A 21,058-nucleotide genomic window follows, 5' to 3' on the forward strand; every position below is an offset into this window, starting at 1 on the left:
GCCTTGTCTCAGTTGAAAGAAATCTGAAGCAAGTGCGTTCCCAAGCAAGAAATGTATTAAGAATTCAACAACTCTTTTTGTTTGTGCTGTTATCTCTGCAGGCTTTATCATTTTATAACATTAGTCAAATGGGCGCGTTGGTAACCGGTATTAGCACCCAGTCATTCTACAGCATGGACCCAAAGGAGCTTTCTCAGATTATTCGAGGCACAACATCCCAATACTTACCTGATTTATCGCCCGCACAACAACAAGGGATCCTCAGGAAGGTGATTATAAGCTTGAGTGTGTAGCAGATTCTCTCTGCACCAAGAGCACAACAACCAGATATGCGGAGCATGATTTAGAACATTGTCACCAAGATGTATGTTTTAGCTCAAGGGTTAACATTCCTAATGTTTTTCCTTAACACCAAGTATATTTTGAAGGCCCTCTCTTGCCTAGTTCTGTGGTGTTTTTAATACTGACATTTTTCCTTTATCCTCTTAAGAGAAATGTTACACGGAATAGAAAGAAGAGCAAATCCTGTAAATCTAAGCATCAGTTCTGAAATGCCATGTATTTATCTGTTCCTCTTTTTAGATAGCTGCATCTGGATATTTTTCTTCATCAGTCAGAGACATACAAGGATCTTTCTTTAAGGAAATATCTCTTTCCAGTTTATGGAAACAGACTGGATATAATTCTTCAATGATGAAAGAAAAAGAACTAAGAAGAAGCCAGGTAAAAAATACTTTGCAGTCCCCATTCCACTGCAATTTAGTATGATGGAAGAATAGGAAAAGTGCTGAGTTTACATACGTGTTCAAGGAGCAAAGGTAAAAGGAAGGAGCTCCCCCAAATATGTCTTGACATAAACAACCAGAGGTCATTTAGAGCCTAGGCAGCATTGTGAGGCAATGGAAAGGGAGGCATTAATATGATGAGTTTTAAAGTCTTCCAGATCCTGCCACGTGAATATTCTCTTCCCAGTACTGTAAACTAGACATTTGCAGGTACAGTGAGCCCTTCGACTGTCCAGGGAGATGAAAGGTTGGACCAGCTAATAACATCCCTGCAAACCTAAACTATTCAGTGGTTGTGTGCCGTGCACATGTTTAACATCATCCCATCGTGCCAGTCAGTGAAGAAATTCAGCACTGGATGCCAAACATTTTGGTCAGCCCAGCTGGACCATAGAAATGCCTTTAGACTACACAGAGAGTTAAGCAGAGAAAAAACTTGCAGTGGTTGTTGTTATCTTACAACTTGGCTAAACTTTAAATATTCTGGCTTTAATTTTAGGCTTTGTATCTCTGTGAATTACTGTCTAAGACAAACCACCCTATTGACCTTCTAAGGTATGGATGATAGCCTTTCTCGAAATGGGGTTTAAGTCAGTTTTGTGATGAGAACAACTTTGAGGTAAAAAATATGTGATTATTTTGTATTACGTTATGTTTATTCGTTCCTTGACACCACAGGTTAATACACCTTCCTCATTAAAACGGGTCTCCAAATCTAAAATCAGGATCAAGCATTGCAGAGGTTTTGGTATTTTAAGGCTAAGTCAGTATTTTTCAATTTGATTATATTTTTGCTTTCAATAGCCTTTTAATTACAAGAAACCTGAAAGACTTGATCAAGAAGCTGAATCTTAGGACATGGTTGTAGGGAGTAAGGACTAGATCCTGCTTAAATATTCAAAAGATTGAACTTTGCTTTCTGTACCAGCACAGGACAGCTTGTCAAAGGAGTAACTTGTGAACTCATTGAAAGTATGGACACAGACATTTTTTTAAACAGTTTTAAGTTCTTTGAAATGAATCTTCATCTCCTTTCTCCATATCAGGTAAAACCAAAGAAAGACTTTGTATATGTAAACATAGCAATATTCAAATGCCCAATATCCTAACTGCAGGAAGTTAGAATTTGATTAATTTTATTTTAATTTTCTTCAAAATCTGGTATGCATGAACTTGTCTGTGAGCATATTTCACTTACACCTTGTATGTGTGAGTTTGTTATCACACCTCATTTTGATAATTTCATTTGTCACTTACAAAATGCAAGAAATTCCTGTGGTCCTTCTAACTTGCTAATTCATGAGTGATCTGTTTGGAAATAAACATAAGTTTTGAAAACATGCAAATGCTCTCATGCACCCAAATAAATCTTTCATCTCTGATGTCTAGAAAAAGAAAACTCTAAACTGCTTAAAAGCCAAAGAAAAATGCTCTCTGAAGATAACGTGCACAGTTTTATATATGCTAATTTGTAAGCTGTCATAAACAAACCATATTTTCATTCTCCCTCAAAGTTTCCAAATGTTTAAGATCTTACATTTTTGTTGCTTTTAGGTTAATTGTTTGGCTTGGAAGTTTTGGAAAGTCTCCAATGCATCTATTCCTCCCTTCCTCTTATCGGTGCTTCCGTGAGTTACATCTTCCTGTATCTTAAGTTGCTGCATTTGCAGCAGTACATTAAGAGCAGTCTTTCTGAGCACTGTTCAAATAATCTCTTCAGTCCAAAAAACCTGATAATTCAAGCAAATGGTACTTCATAACAGTCGTCACTGACTGTAGCCAAAATCTGTGTCGAGAGAAAATTGATAATACTTGATGTCTTTTAGTATAGCTCATTTTTGTCACCATTGTGGATTCCTTTGCGTCCTTAAAATTAGTCCCTCTTGAAGTGCTCTGTGCGCAGGCTGAACGTGGCGCGGTGGTGTGGCAGCACTGAAAAAGCTTCTAATGTTGTGGCTTATGCTATTCCTGCTGTCTGCTAAAATGAAGGAGTTAATTTGTTGGACTTCCTTGAACATAAGTGTTTATGATGACAAAACTAACTCAAATGTAGTTTATGCTGCATTTTTTTCTTCGGGTTCTGTTGGGGTTTTTTGGCCCCTAGGTTCTGAGACTTGGTTTGCTTATTTGTTTCGGGTTTTTTTGAGATATGTAAAACAAGGCCATTAGATGCTCTGTGTGGTTAAAAGCATTCCAGTATGTTTAAAGACATTTTTGTAAGTTAGCAAGACTCTACGTTATGTAAATATCCAAGTAATATTCATTGACAGCTTTTAACCTTAGGAAAAAGAATAATAATTGTACCTTGATAGGAAATCCTGAATCATACAACTTGTTAATTCCTCTTTTTTTTTTTTTTTAATTTGTTTCTTCCTACATGCTTAAAGAGATAAAAGGCAGTGAGAACTATTCTTTTTCTGCAATATGTTTAATTGAAAAAAAGTGAAAAAGAAAAAGAAAAGATAAGAATTCTGTTTGCAAAGGCGTTACTCTATCTAAAAACAATTTAACAGTAATGGAGAGACTTTAATACAAGGCTTTCTGCAAACTGCTGCACTAGGTTATTTGGCCAACAATTGCATGTTGCTTGTTCAAGGCCATCAGGAGCCTGTGATGCTCTTTGCCTACAACCCTGGGAAGGCTGAGCTTGCACAGCTTTGGGACATGGGTTTATTTGCAAAGGCTGCCTGGCACTCTGGGTGGAGAAAAGCATCATTTTGTTTGATTTGGCTTGGCCTTCTTGGACTTTGATCAGAGGGAAGCCTATTCTAAAACTACTTGTTGTCCTTAACCCACCCACCATATCTTCATTCATCAGAGAATAATTTCTAATAAAAAGAAGAGTGGGGAAAAGTTTCTGAACTGTGGACAGTCTTGTTTCATGGTGTTAAAGCATCTCAGAGCACTTTCATCCACTTTCAGGTTTTTATAGCTTTTAGACATTTTATAAGCGAAGTTCATGTGCTGATGATCTGGAAGATGTAAGTTAAAGTAAGGTGTGGATAAATTGCAACTTTTCTGGCCTGGCCAGTTCATAATTTTTCAAGTCCAGGCTTGTCTCTATATTTTTCTGTCATGACAGATTTTATGGGTGTGGTTTGGGGTGTATGAAGGTCAGTTTTACATTCTGGGACTGTTTGAATTCTTCCTGCAGGATTGAATACTTGGAGTATGTTTCAGGCCCTTCGTGTGTCCCTTTCATTGAAAGTCTAGGGAAGACTGAGATGGGCCTTTTGAGTCCAAGCCTTCACAAAAAGAACGCTGTCCTGCAAAAAGTGCAGGAGTGCTTGGTAGGTATGGCCAGGAGGGGTTAGCAGTGGAGGGGGAGCTGCGAAACAAGCAATCTGTAATTAGCCACTGATAATTCCAAACTAAGTGAGAGTGGTTGATTAATTTTCTCTCTCTTCATCGTCACATGGCGTGTCACAAACTTATCTTGCCTCCTTGTACTCTCCGATCCACGTGCACGTCCTCCGGGTCTCCTATATACAGACAAACAACCTGACACACCGACTCTCCTGCTCCGTTTCTGTGCAGTGAAACCATCACTGATGGGGCTGAGAGTCCAAAAGGCAATAATGCAACATACTAATTTTTTGTCGTCACAAGCAAGAGCAGCTGAGACCATTGTCTAGCTCAAAGAAGCAATTAGTGCCGAGGCCCCGAGGCCCCGAGCCCCCTGCTGTAGCTGACCTGGTTTGAGCAGGGGACGTGTCCCCTCCAGAGGCCCCTTCCAAACTCAACCATTCTGTGATTCTCTTTGCACTGCATTTCATACACTAACGTCAGTGACCATCTGTAGAAGTTCTTGACTTACCCCTCTGTATTCTTACAGGATTTTTTGGTGTACTGCTCTGATTTTGTTGCTCTCTGCCTAAGGAAACCCTTTCATGGCTTCCTTAAAAATTTCCCCTGATTCCATGTGTGTTGCAAAGCGTTGATCTCATTCAGTGTCATTGCTGGCCACAGTGAACTGGCCCAGACAGCCTGGAGCTGACCTGTTTTCACCTGGAGCTGTTCTCCGTGCTCCAGGCAGTGCTAGTCCTGTATAGCTGTGCATTGCACAGGGAGCTCTGCGGGAGACAGGGTGGTACCAGGAGGATTTTGTGATTTCTGCTGCAGCAGTGACTAGTTTTTAGGGGAAACTGGTTCTTTGATGTAGCTGTGAATATTCGTGTCCCTATACTTACTAACCAGCCCAATAATACCTCGTATTTTGACAGCTGCTTGAGAAACCTGTCAGATCTAAGACTTCTGACAGCGAGAGCTTGTGGCCGCTTTGCCTGCAGGCAGAACGTCACCATCTCTGCAGGTGCTGAGTGGTCACCTGGATATAGACACTGTGGCACAAGTTTTAGTTTTAATTATTTTTTATGTGTGCTTCAGGATGGAATAAAGAATACACTGAAAACTCTGATAAGAGCTTATGTCACCAGCTGCACTGGTAAAACCAAAAAGTATAAAGCAGTCTCAGCAGAAATTGTAGATTAGGTTGCCAGTGCAAACTGTTGTGTCTTTGTTCCTTAAAGGGTCACAGAGCTTAAATGTGTTGTGATGCAGTTTAGTGATACAGGGCAAGAGCCAAGATTAGCTCTGCCAACAAGGTAAATGCCTCTTATTTCAGAACGGCTCCATTGCTGATGAATATGATGTTGACCTACTTGGAAATTTAATCTGCTACTTACCTCCAGCCTTCCTACATGGCAGAATGTCCCTGAAGGCAATGGGAACAGCCCTTCATCAATTTAAACTCTGCCAGCAGCTCAGCCACGAGCAGAGGACTGAAATTAAATACAAACTCCTCGAGTTATACGGGTAAGGTATTAGACATACACCTTGCTTAAGCTGATGGCTAAGCCACACAAAAAACCAACCCTTTGCTTTGCCCAGATAAGAAATGCAATGAAAAAAACACAAAGCAACTTCTGTCACTGGCCAAGCTTGGTGTCTCTGTCCACTTAAATGACATTTTACTTCTTGTGTGTAAAGTGATAACTGTGGAACAAAATACAACCCCAGGGACACTTTTCCCAAAGGAAAAGGAGAGCAAGCGTAATGCTTGAGGAGAGGCAGGCAAAAAGACTCTGGCATGGCAAGGGAAAGGGCATCACAAGCAAAGAATGGTGCAGGAATTCAAAGAATGGGGAAACAGAAGTGGGATAGTCCTTGTGCTGGTGTGAGAAGAGAAATAAAGGCTGCAGGCACCTGCAGCAGTGGGAGGGAGCTAGAGAAGCAGCAGAGAGAAGCAGCTCTGGCAAGTATTGCTTGCTTGAAGTATTAGCCGCGTAAGTCCTAAGGTAATATTCTTAGAAAAAGAGTGGTTTCAATTCTGGTATGAGGTTTCTACTTCTCTTTTGATACCATTTTATGGACTATTACTGCAGTATGAACCTGATAGAAAATGGTATATTTTCTTTTAAGAGAATTACTTCTCCTTGCTTGAATACTGTAATACTAAGAATACTACAACTGTTGGGGGAGAGGAGACACTCCATTACTGCAATATTACAAGACTTTCTCCAAATATATTGAGAATTCCACTAATTCCCGATATGTAAGAGAGTGAGAAAATACTATCTGATGTTAATAATGATGAATCATCCCATTGGCATAGAAGTATCTGTGGAAATACAGCACAGTATGAGAAAAACTCTGAAGTTTTAGTGTAATTTTGATTGCAAACATTCTTCATCAATATGATTTTTGAAAATATTTCTTCAGCTCCCCAAACGACTGGACAGCTGAGACAACATTAGATATTGGACCATTCACAGCTCTGCTGTCAAAAGGGGAATTAAACGTCCTTACTGAAAAGGTACGTTTATATTATAATGTTTAAGTTTAAAAGATAACGTTAGAGTTTGGATTTGTGAATGCAATCTATGTTATGTCACCTGGATCCTAAACTAGGTGAATAATTGTCTTGGCAAGGAACCATGTGTTAATGTTTCACACATTCTTAACACCATCAACATTTTTAGGATATTTTCTTGAAAGTAATGGTTGTATAAACAATTATTTGCATATATACAACAATAATTGTATATTGTCATGTAGGAAAAAATATGATGTGTTTCTAGTGTTGCAGACTCAAACATTTTTATTACTTTACACCTTGCAGTGTTATTGCCTCCATCCTCCTGCCTTTCAGCCATAAAGGTTATGTTTCTTATCCTGTTAATAATGGGATCATACTGATCAAATTAGCATTTACTCATGTGGCCCTTTGCCCCAGGGCCAGCATAGCACTCATAGCAATAACCGATAGCCTCAGCGTTACTGTAGTTTCTTTTCCCTCTTTGCTTCTTATAATCTTATAATTTTTATGTAAAGGAGTAAACTGTACTGGAATGAGGAATTCATTCTTCAGCAGAAATATATGAGCGCAGTCAGCAACTTTTCCTCAGGAATATAATGCTTGTAATTGACCAAACAGAATAGAACTCTTCAACTGGGGGGTTGGAACTAGATGATCTTTAAGGTCCCTTCCAACCCAAACTATTCTATGATTATATGAACTGAGAGGAAGCTACCATAGCAGGGTGGAAGAGAGAGGTCAAAAAAAGTCTAAAAATGCTGAACAGGTTCAAGTTATTTCTCATAATTTAATTGGATCCCTGTCCTCGATTCTTCCGCTTACATGGCAAATTTAAGACTAGTACTTTCCATACTGCACTTACTAAAGTGGTGGAACTCATTGCTACAGGAGGGTCTGGACATGGACTCCAATCGAGCAAGGCTGGGGTGTTGCTAGAACCTGAGCAGCATACAAGAGGGAGAATGACACAGAATTTGATTTGTTTCGAATTTCCCCTCCCACCCCCCAACATACGCTGTTGACCTTTCAGCAGCAGCAAATTTACTGTTCTCTTCTGAAACATCTGCACAAATAGGAAGGAGGCTGAGCTGTTACTAACCCCTGCTTTGCTGAGGTCTGCACGAGTCTTTCTCTGCAAATTGATTTCATTGAAAAGAGAGGAGTCTTATTTATTCTTTATTTCCTTTTGAAGTTCCCTGATATCATTTTACAAATAGCAAATACAGTTGGACCAATTTCTTCAGCCGGAGAGCTTCTATCAACTGTATTTGAATCTGTGTCCAATGCCACAGCCAGCATCGCATCGTCTCTCACCAGACCTGGTCAGTATTTCACCTGCTCTCTGTGCGAAGTGCCAGATTTACAATGGTGCCGTTTTGGGCTGTGATGGTGAAGTTCAAACAGACTTTTTGTTTCAGCTTGTCATCAAGTGCATTCTGAGAAGCAAAATAAAAAGTAAAGCATTGAGTAACTTAAAGAGGTTCAGACTTCTGACAAAAACAATGAGAGTCTTCGTCCTGTTGCCCGTAGTTGTCTGATGCATTGACCAATTGCTGAAAAACCAATTTCATTGCAGGATTGCATGGTTAAGCATCTCCTGGAATGTTCCTGAGTACACAAAGGAGAAGTAAATTATCTCAATTAGAAGTCTATGTTTATTTTTACTTTTTCGTTTACTTTTTACTTTCCTTTGTGAAATCTAAGTGAAAATCCTTGAATTAAAAAGCTGTGAGGGTGACAAGTTACTGTTGTGCCAAAAAATTCCACACAGTTAATCTTTTGGCAGATGTGAGCATGTGTTGATTCATCTGTTCTTAAATCTGGCATTGGTGGGACTGTGTTTGGTTTGTCTAAATGCACAGTTTGTAATAATCTAAAAGGTATTTTATTTAGCAGTCAAACTAATCTGTTAGAATGTTTGGTGACAAATGGGTCATTTTCTTTGTACGAAGTACATACTTTGACTGTAACTGGATTCTCTCTGTTACTTGGAGTTTACCTGGGCATGCTGTACCCTGCTGTGGGGGGAGCTTTTGAAAGTCCTAATGGGAATTTAGATCCCAACATTTCAAGGACTTTGGTACTGTCTGCGTTTGTCTTTGGGAATCTCTCCATTGGTTCTCTGCCTAGCAGAATACAGCTGCAAGCTCTCAGCAAGCCCTGAGCCACCATGAAATTCCATCTGCTTGTCTAACAGCAACTCTGAATGATGAGCGTGTGTCTCTGGGAATTAGTTTACTTCTGATAATGCTGTACTCATATACAGAGAGAGACAGAGGGTGCTCTACAGAGTTGTATTTTTGCATAGCTGGAAAAAATCATGACCTCTGTTGATCAGAGGAGTCATTATACAATTATCATGCTCTAAAAAAGCAGAATCGAGCTGGTAGAATAGCAGAGTACTAGTCCAGCTCTGTGTGTGAAACCCACTGTTCCTTCAGTAGTAAAGCAGCTGATTATAAGCCATATTTCTTTAGACATGAGCCACAGGACTAAAGGTTCGGCATCAGGTATTTCAGTAATCTGTGTCCTTACGTGCTTTTTTGGGGCCTCAATCACGAGAGTGTGAATCCCAAAGGCTTTCCTAATCAGACTAACTCATGTCCAGCATGGTTGTGTAGCTTTCTCCTCTGCTTTGCAAGAGCAGTGGAAACCTGCCAGTGAAGCTAATGATCTTTGAGGGCTCTGAGGCTATCGTGCATGAATTCATCTGGAGGGGAGTCTGGGAGATGAAAAACTGAAGGGTTGTTGGTGCTATCTAGAAGAAACACTTCTGCAGTCCCCGTGTGGTATTGAAAGTTCTGTTACCAAACAGAATCTTATCAACACCACAGAACCCGCATGGTGTTTTCAATAAGGAATGAAGTTTTATGGCCAGTTTGTAAATCGATAGAAATTTGGGCATTATGCAAAAGGCTCTAGAATAACACTGATGCTCTTCATGCTACCAGCCTGCTGTTAATGCATTTCCCCACAGTCTGGTTGTGAGCTTATATTAATAAAAGTAGCAATTACCAGTGACATCTGTCTGCATCAAGATAAAAACAAAGGTGGTGCTTACAGCAAGATGGAACATAGGCAGCAAAACTCAGGAGCCGTGTGTCTGAGATGCTACCAGAAAGCAGCAGCAGTGCTGGGAAAAGAATTCAAGTTGCTTACCTCAAGCGCTGAGATGTTACATTATATGCGTTATATGTTCTTCATCAAATTAAATGTGATTAAATAGCAAAAGGAAGAGTGAAGTAGCATCAGATACAGGAAGCAAAGACAAGAGTTGGATTAGTATTTGTCTCTGTAATCACACCAATGTATTTGGTGGTTCACAAATAATAAAATCAACGTTTTTTCCAAGAACACAAAGTGTTAGGCTTTTGAGACTTGAGGAAGGGAACTGCGCAGTGTCTGGATGGGCAGTATTTACATGATAAAAGTTGACCTTTTGCAGCAGGGGAAAATGAAACAATGCAGCTTCACAAGAGGGCGTGTAAAGGGAGAGCAGAACATCAGCTGGTACCGCGGAAGCCGAACAACATTTTCGTTTGCTCAACACATTCAGTCTTTTCAATGTTCTACCCACTACTGCAGCTTCCTTTGATGCAAATAAATCCCTCCCCTGCCTCCTTTCAAAGTACAAATCTGCTTCATACATCCTCGCTTTAATTTATTTATCGAGGGGAGCTTAGCTCAGGCACAGCATCTGTGAAATTCTTGCTTTTTGCTGGTAATGACCATATCTGAAGACATGTAGGGATTCTTTGGTTTAGATAGTTGTTTAATAAGGTTTTACTGAATTAGTGACAGAAGAGAGAGCAGCAAGCAACCACATTAGGATTCAAATTTCTGCTTTCCATCAGTAATGGAGGTAGATTATGCCTGCGAAGTCCAGCGTTTGTTAAAACACACAATGGAAACTGTCTCATTTTATTATGCATAGGGCCTGAACCTGGCCATAAGTAAGATTTTTAAATGGAGTTTGTCTGTCTAAACAGTTCTGTTGTAAGTGAACAGCCCCCTCTAGATCCTGACATTTTAACAACTTGCTTGACATAAAGAACTAGCACCGTGCTGGTCTGACATCCAGCTTCTGTCTTCACCTTGTTTAAATGTCAGGCAAGTCTTAAAAGACATATATCTTTGTCAGGGTATTTCAGAGTAAAAAGACCTCTTGTGCCTGTTACTTTCCTGTTGAGCTGGATTCACACGTGTGTTGTTTGAACGTGGAGAAGTTTATACAGCTGCAATGTTTTTTTGTGAAGTGACATTTCTATATGGAGACTTCCACCAAGGGCATCCCTGAAGATTTCCATTTCGCTCTGACTGAAGCAAAGCTCCATAAATGGTGATTTTAACTCAGAATAAGCCACTGCCTCGGTTTTGATGCCTTTAGGCAATTTGGGTGAATGAAACGTGCAAAGTGTTGGTAACTCTTATTGCACACATCCAGATTTTAGTTTTATTGTGGCATCTTACACTGTAACTGTTCTGAGATATATTACGGATCTGCTCTTATTTTCTTTTCCAGCATCGCCTTTGGAAGACAAGAATAAAACCAATTTCTTGCAAGTCAGGCAAATTCTAGTTTTACATCCAGGATGTTAACGGTGTAAATATTTAAGGAAAATATTTCATTGCAAGATAATTCGTTTATCAATATCTCATCAGCTGCAGTTAATTAATAGTCTATCGCACTCTTAAAACTCTATATGGCTTTGGTTTCCTTTTTTCAGTCTCCTTGAAGAAAATTCTTGCTGTTTGACTTTTTTTTCCTAGATTGCGTGGGAACCAGAGCTCCTTCTTCAGATGAAATTATTAAATTAGCAGAAGCAAATGTCTTCTGGTCAGTTCAGGAACTGAAGTGCATGGACGCGGGGACTTTTGACAAAAATGTGGAACTTCTCGGGACTGTCTCAGGTTTTAAGAGCTCCCAGCTTATTGCCTTGAAGGAAAAAGCCAAGCAGGTAATTATCCTGTCTGTGAAGGAAAATTAAATCCATAATTAGATTTGCTGTTATTGAACTATGCCGTTCTAAAATAACTGTGCTATGGCAATGTCACTAGTGCTGCAAGAATATCTATTGTTTATTGGAAAAATAATGTGTGATGGTGATAGAAGACTGTTGCCCTTGCTTTGGAGTCAACAAGCAAGTAGTTCTGAGCTATTTGCAGCTGAAAAACTTAAGTGCTTTTACTTTTTAATTGCTTTTCAGTTGCTTGCTTCTCACTTTTCTATCATAAATGAAAAATGAGCAAGCAGTGCTATAGGCTGTTGATCAGCCTGCTGAGAATGAAGTGGAGAGCGTTAAAGTGCCTGCATCAATGTTAAATACAGTTTACAGTGGTGTAAAACCAGACTGACAGGAAGAAATTGTTTTTAGCTGAATAAAGCTCATTCTCTCACCTTCTTGTCAGAGGCAGGGACAAACCCATCAGTGAGAAATGTTAGGAAGGAATAAAGAACCACATGCATTTAGTGTGTTTTTACTAGTATTTTACTGGTGAGCACGAGGAACACGGCAGAGAGAAGGCCTCTGTCTTTCCCAGGCTGTAGATGGATGGAGAGGAACAGGGCTGTAATCTTAGCTCTTTTCATGCAGCAGCAGCAGCAGCGTAGGAGGCTGGGACTGAAACTTCTCCCTGTCTGGCACTGCAGTGCAGTATCTGTGTCGGAGTAGTGAGAGCAGGGTACTGGTGCAGGTGAGCACGTCGTGTCTGGGGCAGAGCATCAGTAGAGTGTCTCGGCTCCAAGCAGCTCTGGCTTGGCCAGCTGTGGGCTGGGGGAGAAATCAGACCTCACTCTTGATGCTGCACCCGTCCCTGAATGTGACCTCCTCTTGCTGCTTTGTGGTTGCCTGCACTGCCAGGGAACAGGTACTGCCCCAAACATGCTTTTGTTTCAGCGAGAAAGAGCCTTATGGAGCAGTCATAAAATCATAGAATCACCAGGTTGGAAAAGACGCACTGGATCATCGAGTCCAACCATTCCTATCAAGTCAGACAAGTTGTTTTGGTTGCAGAAAAACCCCCAGTGAAGAGGTTACCATCCGCAGCCTGTCTTCAGTTTCTTGTCACTAGCATCTGCTGGAGGTCATCTGCTCTCTGCTTCCATCTCTGCATGGCTTGCTACTCTGTAATCCTGTCTGTCAAAACGATCCAATGTTTTAAAAGTCCTTTTTAGGCTCCATCAGATCATTCTGACAGAATGAGGTTATGAAACATCTCTAAGTGCAGTTGGCTGCGACTAGTGCAAGTGCAGATGCTTGGGGGTCTGAGGGCTGTGACCTGGAGGAAAGCAGGAACAGGGGACATGGGGGACACGGGCAGCATCTCCTTAAAGCAGCAGCAGCAACCAGAGCAGTGGCGCTGACCATGACTTTGAGGTAGATAAGGACAGTGCAGTTTTTAGCAGTGAAGCTCAGCTTTTAAAAGTCCTGAACTGCAGGTGTTGGGAGAGAAGTGGCACTAACTGGATTTCCAAAAGCAGCGGTGGCTCACTCAATTCTCTCTCTGCCACCTTGTTGCAGTAGGACAACAGCCCACAGCATCAAAAGCATTTTTCCCGAGACAGCTTCCCTCTTTCAGCACAGAGACGTGAGTAGAAAAAGGGGGGGGGAAAGAATCCTAAAAGAAAATAAAAGCATTGCTCATCTGAGATAGTGGGAGGTAAAATATTTTACAGCAGCAGAACAGGATGGTAGTTACAGAGTGATATCTTGTTGTAGGGGAATTGCCAGCAAGGGTAGTGCAGTCATATCCCAGCTATATTCAGTTCAAAGATATGCAAATCTGTAGTGCACTGAATGAAAGTATGTTCTGTGTGAGTGTTTGTAAGACAGATTGCTGCTAGACAAAGACAGACTTCCTATATATTAATTTGCAAAATGCAATATGGTGTTACACTGAATGAGAACCATAAGAAATCAGATAGTACAGGCAAAGCAACTACAGCCCTTTGAAATTATGTGCATAAAATGCTGTTACGTTATTAACTAAAGGGCATCTTTGATTAAAGGTTTGATTAAGCCAACTTGAATTTCTCTCAAATTGATTGATTTTCCCTAAAACAAACTGCGTACTACTCATGGTCCCAAACTAATTCAAAAAGTCTAGTTATCAGATTGTGTCTTAATGAAAGTAAGGAGCTTAGCTCACTTGTAAGTGGAAGGTCTCCAAGCCCTGCAGTGGTAGCAGATGTATGGATCTGTAGTCTCTAGGTGAATGAGGACAAAGGAGTGTTTCAGTCTCACGTGTTTTGTTATTTATATCGTTATGCCTGAGATTTATCCGACACTGTTGGATAATACTATTTATGAAGGACTTAAAATTCTGTAGTTTATGACCTACATCAGGAAATAGATACACGACGTTTTTAACTGCATGTGTTTCGTGTATCTCTTAAGCTAGAGAATTAAGACCTTTTCCTAAAATCGAAATTTTCTTGGGGCTTATCTGTGGCAGTTTTTGAATCGCTCCAACTGTATCGCAGATAAGGTTAAAAGCAGTGGAACTTGTCAGTTTAAACACAATGGTACTGCTATAGAAAAGCCCATGCTTATTTCTTTGTTTTTACAGAGATTTTTATTAATTTAGTATTGTATACACACCAACTAGAAATCGGACCTTTAGGAATTGGCTATTTGTCTGCATTTCTCGATTCTTTATTTTGAACCAGGGAGGTGGTTGATTCACCTTCCCTGGAGGTGTTTAAGGGACGGGTGGACGAGGTGCTAAGGGACATGGGTTAGTGTTTGATAGGAATGGTTGGACTCGATGATCCAGTGGGTCTCTTCCAACCTGGTGATTCTATGATTCTATGATTTCTGCTTTCCTTGTCAATGACTGAGCCAGAATGACTGGTCACAAAAGCAAGTTAAAGTCACTTCCCTGGAGCAGTTGCAGCTGGTGTAGAAGCTTGGGTAACGTAGATGCTGCTTTTGCACTAGCAGCAAAACACTGTGGATCTCAGCACAGGATCATGTTTTTATTGTTGTAAGTAGTACTTGCTCCCACAGCAAAGCTTCTTGCAGTTCCCACACTGATTTACCAACAAGCTCAAGCTATACACGTTGCAGCTTTTTTAGATAAAGTAACCATTAATAGTGTAGAACCTCAAAGGCCTTCACAAAACCAAACCTCTGCCTTTTGCGTGCCGAGAGGCATACTTAGGGTATTTTAAAACCAAGGGGTTTGAGAACAGTGGATATAGAGAAAGATTCGTAATGATCTAACAACACTCTACATTAATGAATCTCTTCTAAAGGTTTGGGGTTCCCTGCCAGACTGGAGGAGTTACCACATTGTTTCTCTGGGCCGCATTGCTCTGGCACTCACTGAAAATGAAATTGAAGAGCTGGATTTGCATTCGATTGACACCATTTCTGTACTTAGTCAGCAAACAGGATGGACTTTTACCCAGGTAAGTATGTTATTGAATGTATTCCTGATGAAAAGCTCTGGAACTGAATTCCTGGAAGTGCCTAGGAAACAGATACAGCGATTCACACTGCTCCCTGCTGCTTTTCTGCAGCTGTGAGCCGAGTGAAAGTGGACAGGTAGGTCAGCACTGATGGCTCCTTGGCTGCTGGCTTCCCTGCGATGGCCAAGAGACATCAGTCGGTATTAGTTGAGGTAATGATGAGTGTCTTCTTTAGCACTTGCCCACAAAGTAGGAGAACGAGGTCAGCAGCTCCTCTCACACTGGCCCCAGAACAAACACAAATGCCAGGAGACGTTAGCCCTTCCTAACTAAGGGTGATCACTGAAGAGGCAGTGTGCCCCCCAGCTCCAGCACCCGTTGCCCTAGAAGCCTAAGCTACTAGCTGATATGCTCCTCTCATCTTCCTTTCCTTGGATAACTTCTAGTTATGTCGTTGGGTCTTTTGTAATAAAAAGCTTTTATTTGTATGTGCAGTTGGCAGCAAGCTTCTGACTCTCCAATTATATTTACTTCGTTCATGCGTAATATCTTACTGCTTTTGTAGGCAAGATCTATTTTGCAAGGTTTTCTAGAAGACTCTGGCCAGACGATCAGTACATTAAAAAGCTTTGATTTAGTTGGATTAGGAGCTATTCTGTGCGCTTTGGACTCCACGGAAATCCTGTCCATAAGGACTGCTGAATTCAGGTACTGTATTTAATACTTAATGAAATATTTATTAGTATCTCTTATCGATAAAATGTATTGTGCGTTTTGTTTTCCTTCACGATTTCCAGAGCCTAAAGGACACATTTTTAACATTTCAAATGCTTTTAGAAAGGCAGTAACTGTTATAGGAGGCATACGCTTGTTTTTTAAAATATATTCTATTTTAGGTTTCCCCTCCATTTATATCCCACCATTTACATATTCCATGGAGAAACCCAGGTTTTTCCTCTAAGCACTAAAGATATGTATGCAATTTCTGTACATATATTTTAACTTGAAAATGGGTTTACAGTCTTCTTGCAGCAAACTAAGTATATTCTGGGGATATTTAATATTGCGTGTTATTGCAGCGTGTGACGTTAACCTCGTTACCTTTTGCAGTGCTGCTATTGCAAGAATTGGCCGGTTGTTTTGTAGCACCCCTGTTCTGAGGCAGTTTAAGAAGATGACAGAGTCTGTGTTTGGTTCTCCTACCAGCTGGAACCGCTCTATTTTACAGGAGATTGGTACCATAGCAGGTAACAAAATTCAGACTCCAGCTGGTGATGGTTCTGAAGTATTGTTATTAAGCATTAAGAGACAGGTCCACGTAGCAGTGCATTTTTCTAGACTGGAAAAAGACATTTCTTCCAGAGAAGAGTCACCTGCAGGGATGGACACCCAGCAGTTTCACTAGCACTAAGGAAAGGTTGTAGTATTCTCTATAAGTTTCTCTGAATCTGCTGCAGTCAGTTGGGCCCTGAGCTGGAAAGGGTAAATCAAGGAGACCCAAACCAATGAGAATTTCAGACCCACTCTCTGTTTGTGAAGGATCCTGCTACAAGAGTGGCTGTGTTGGGTCAGAGCAGTGCTCTAGCTGACCAAGCATCCAGCCTCCAACGCTGGAAAGAGTGGGCTGTGCAGGGAGGAATAAAAGAGCAGGGCTAGCCTGCAGAGGTGCTTCTCCAGAGGGCTCTCTCAGCCTCGGAGACTTCCCGAGCCAGAGCTCAAATGCAATTTTGTTCATGTGTATTTTTCCCTGCGATTGTTTAATTGCATATTGAACTCTCATAAACTTTAGCATCCCCAGTGCCTGCGGCAGTGATTCCACACTGTAAATACCTAATGGATGAAGAAGTAGCTCAGTAACTCCCATTGCATTCCTGCTCTCCCTGATCTTGCATCAGAAGTGGCTGTGAACAAGCATTCCCTAATAATGCTGCTTTGACTTTATTGATTTTTATCGTTGTCTCTTTTGTCTCTTTTCCAAGCTAAAGTAACTCAGGTAGAGTACATTCCATCAGATGATTTGTAACGCTGAAATATAATGAAAGATACAAACCAAAAAAAGAACCAGTATCTCTCTCCATAATGCACCATGTAAATAATTTACTGGATATTTTGTATAAATGCTTAAAATTTGTATTAGCCTAAAAATAAACCTAATAAAAAGAATATTAACTGAGTTCTCTTCCTGTTGTAATTTTTTAGGTGGTTTGAATGAAGATGAATTAAAAGCTTTTGATAAAAATTTGATGCCATATTTCCAGCCAATAGCAATAAGACATATACCTCCTGAAATTTTCCAAGTAAGAGCTCAATTATTGAAGAAGTAACCAATTTTCTGTTGTTCTTACTCTAGTATAAATAAACTGCAGCACTGATTTATCCTTTGGTTTGGGGTTTCAGAAAGAATTTTTTTATGGTCTGTTAAGTGAGAGTCAGTCAAGGATCTGAAACATTAACTTTCATCTATACGATTTGTGTTTGTGATTCCCATAAATTATGCCAGACAAGCTGTATTTATTCTTCAGAATTTGTCCCAAGGAAAAAGCAAAGATCTAAGATCAGAAAGCAGGGAATGGACTCTCTTCCAGCACTGTATTCAGATCTGACTTTTCTTCTCTCTTAACATTTGCAAGGATGCTACCATAGCTAGAATTTCTCTGCTGACTATGTAAGAGCGTTTTTGTTACCCTAAAACCTGGCAACGGTCTCCTGAGTTAGCTCTGAAAAACAGATTGTACAGGCAGATACGGATCAGAAAGGAATTACATTTAATTACTGCAGTTCCGAACGCAGACCAGAAATTAGAACATGGATCTTGAGATCATTGCCCCAGACTTTATTTGACTTAGTGACAAGATTAATATTCTGCCTAGGCTGGTCTCTTGCGCGCAAGCAATGTACTTATGGACAGATGAGCTAAAAAGATAGTTAACTGTGTCAGCTTCCATAAAAGAGAAAAACTCCTTGAACGCTCACTGTTCTGCACAGTCCTACTGACAGTTTAGATAAGCTTGAAATGTCCTCAGTGAAACTATTTCTTTGAAAACCAGGCAAAACTGAAGATCCATGGCATCTTGTAGAATTTCTCTCAAGTAGCATGCGTTTTTGTTAGGAATGATAGTAATGATACTAGAAAATGGTGCCTGCACCATTTTCTAGTATCATTACTATCATTCCTAACAATATATATAAATAAATAAAATATATAAATAACAGGGCACCTACTCGGAAGAGTTCTCTGTATTTGAAAGAGTCAAAGCAGATTTTGTTTTTACATGGGTTTTGCATAACTTCATTTCATGGCTGTATACAATATTCGGATTTTCATTTATGAAAAATTACACTTTATTATGGGCTTGAGTTCAGAAGATGCTCAATTCAAAATTTCTGGACCTGTAGGCATTTACGTTGAGTTTATTCAGTTTAAAAGAGTACACTGTTTGGTAGATAATGAAAAGTCAGGGAGGGTTTGCTCCGTTGTCTGACTTACTTGGAAGGGAAATTTGTCTTTCTAAAGTAGAACCTGGATGCGGAATTGTTGGAGCAAAGAAGGCTTGTTGTGTAGGAGGGCTGAAATTCTTGTGACTGCAGAATGTTAACTAGAATCAAAGCAATCCAGCACGCCCAATACATGCAGGCTTTACAAACTGGTTAATTGCTGTGCGATATAAGATAATTACCATAAGAGTATGATTACCATGTTTCGTTTTTAAACACAAGTTTTAATATGACCAAACTTGGAAGGTTTACGATCTAAAAGAGAAAATTGAATAATGAGATTAAAGCGTATTATTTTTTATCTCATTGCTTTAGTGCTGACTCTAATCAAAGGCCAAACATAGGTTTAAGTGAGGTTGCTTGGGAGCAGATGTAAGAGGAAATAAATGAGAACACAAGAGGGTGCACAATGTCATTGGTCTTTGAACAAGTCAGAGAAGTGGTGGCAGGAGAATTAAACTCTACCAATATATTGAAGAAATGTCCAGGACAGTGTTGGCATAGAAAGCTTCTCAAGCTATCAGATCCCCGAAGCAAAGGGAAGGGTGAAAGATAGGTGAGTGGTCAGTGAAGTAAATGAATGCTGAGGATTGTTAAGCTATATTGGGCTCTTTTGTAGGAAGACAGTGTTGAAGGTTACTTCCCCTCATGCCAAATGCAACACAGTGCTGACTTCTGATTCCTTACCTGCCTTATGTAATTGACAGCCCAAACCAATTTTTCTGGCTTTTATTCCTCCCAGGCATTGTCCCCGGAACAAATAGCAAACCTGGGCCCTGAAAATGCTGCTGTGGTTACCAGGTCACAGCGTGAGCATCTGAACACGTTGCAGCTCCAGAGCCTCCAGCTGGCGCTGGACGGAGCCAAGACAATCACCTCAGAGATAGAGAACAGTGCAAGCACTGCTCCAGCGCTCCAAACCCCAGCTCTAAGTGGTGAGTAGTCACTCCCTTTTCCTGCCTGGAGCAGGATGACACTCGCACACCGGTGGTGTCTGCAGTCTTGCGGCATCCGCCAGAATTAGAATTATTTTGTAATTTTGAAGGTGGGTTACAGTCAATTTTCTAACAACTTTTTGAAGTCGTGCTTCAAATCATGTGCCTGGCCAAGACAAACAGCAAGGATGTTGTTGGATTTACCCGCAAAAAGAGGTGATGAGGGACGATTGTCAGATAGCATTAGCTGCTAGTAGTGTTACACTATGCTAAGCACTAGCTTGTTTAAAATTTAGTCCAAAACAGTGAGCTTTTTCCTTTCCTCCTTCCCCATATTCTTTGCCTAAAGCAGAGCTCTCCATCTCTGGACCTTCAGATGATAACCTTTATCTGCAGCAGAACCCTGTTTGCAGAGCAACAAGTAGGACAGGAGGTAGCACTGAGGTGGAGAGCATCTTTATGCAAACTATAGGACCCCTTGAACAGCTTTTCCTGCTCTTTCCATCCTATTTGGAACTAAAGCTTATTAGTACTTATGCTTCAGTGGTTTAACATTTTGCTTCTCCATATTGCAATTTATAGCAGGCAAGTATGTTAATGGACGTTTTGCAATGAATGAGAGTTAGCACATGGTCAAGCCAATGCTGAGAACTTATCCCTATCAGACAGTAAATATTGTTCTTTCCAGTGGCACCTGTGAGACATAAGCTGTTGGAGATGTTGAGGTGCTAAAACAAGAGTTAAGGGAACTAAATTGCTATGAATTCACACTGGAATTGGAAAAGAGCTTTCTAGAAGCACCTGAGCCTTGCTCTCAGCCCACCTCCCTCACGTGCGTGACCTGTTCCTCTGTAGATAAGCCAAAGGGAGAAGTTTCCTGGGTAAAGAGTTCTTGAGTTTCTCATTCGTTGTTCCTGTCTCTAGTGAGTACCAGCCCTGTGAAATGCTTCTCTTCAGAGCTGCAGATGTCACCCTGGAAGTGACCACTCGGACTGCTCTCATCTCTTGAGCAGCTGAGTGTAGTTTGGATTCACATGTTGGAAATGTTGCACCACTTTGGGGTGGCACAGATAAGACTGTGCCAGACCTGAACTGTATTGTGACACTAAGACACGATGCTTTGTGATTTTCAGGTGCTCCCTGTGTGCGTGACTTCAGCGTCTGGTTCTGTTCTGTGTTTATGCTGCACCTGCCTTTCTGAATCCATGGTAGTTAAGCCTGAGGTAAGTTATTTTCTCCGTAAGAGGTAGCTTTATTCTATGATTCACCTGTAACAGTGATGGCTGAGCAGCCGCAACCGCTCAGGTGAAGGACTGTGGGACCCCCTTCCTTCTCTGAATACAGAGATAACAATTTCTGAATAATTTTTCTGTGTTACAAAGGTGTCTTGTGCCTCTGCTAGACTATCTTAGAATCTAATCAAGAGGAAAGCACTTTATCTTCACTGTAAAGCCAACCTTAACAAAAGTATATTTAAAATTCCATGTAACACCAATCTACTACTGCATTATTTGGAACATGTTGTTGGTATTAATCTGTATTTAGCCTGTTCCAGTCCATTGATAAGATTTTATTACACATCCGCTTTGATAATCTCCAATTAAAAGAATGT

General features: G+C 40.6%; 1 protein-coding gene across 1 annotated transcript in view; it reads left to right on the plus strand.

Moving 5' to 3' along the window:
• The window catches only part of OTOA (otoancorin), a 38,452-nt gene that overhangs the window by 15,503 nt on the left and 1,891 nt on the right, over positions 1-21,058 (plus strand). Inside the window, exons 14-29 of the mRNA XM_069869858.1 lie at positions 102-269; positions 583-723; positions 1,285-1,340; positions 1,714-1,831; positions 2,340-2,413; positions 3,940-4,075; positions 5,410-5,600; positions 6,507-6,600; positions 7,796-7,925; positions 11,374-11,561; positions 14,861-15,016; positions 15,582-15,724; positions 16,127-16,263; positions 17,216-17,313; positions 19,254-19,446; positions 20,580-20,669. Of these exons, the coding sequence (XP_069725959.1) occupies positions 102-269; positions 583-723; positions 1,285-1,340; positions 1,714-1,831; positions 2,340-2,413; positions 3,940-4,075; positions 5,410-5,600; positions 6,507-6,600; positions 7,796-7,925; positions 11,374-11,561; positions 14,861-15,016; positions 15,582-15,724; positions 16,127-16,263; positions 17,216-17,313; positions 19,254-19,446; positions 20,580-20,647 (2,091 nt within the window). The 3' untranslated portion in view covers positions 20,648-20,669. The remainder of the gene's footprint in view (positions 1-101; positions 270-582; positions 724-1,284; positions 1,341-1,713; positions 1,832-2,339; positions 2,414-3,939; positions 4,076-5,409; positions 5,601-6,506; positions 6,601-7,795; positions 7,926-11,373; positions 11,562-14,860; positions 15,017-15,581; positions 15,725-16,126; positions 16,264-17,215; positions 17,314-19,253; positions 19,447-20,579; positions 20,670-21,058) is intronic.

This window comes from Phaenicophaeus curvirostris, chromosome 16, assembly GCF_032191515.1.
Source record: "Phaenicophaeus curvirostris isolate KB17595 chromosome 16, BPBGC_Pcur_1.0, whole genome shotgun sequence".
Classification (NCBI taxonomy): Eukaryota; Metazoa; Chordata; class Aves; order Cuculiformes; family Cuculidae; genus Phaenicophaeus; species Phaenicophaeus curvirostris.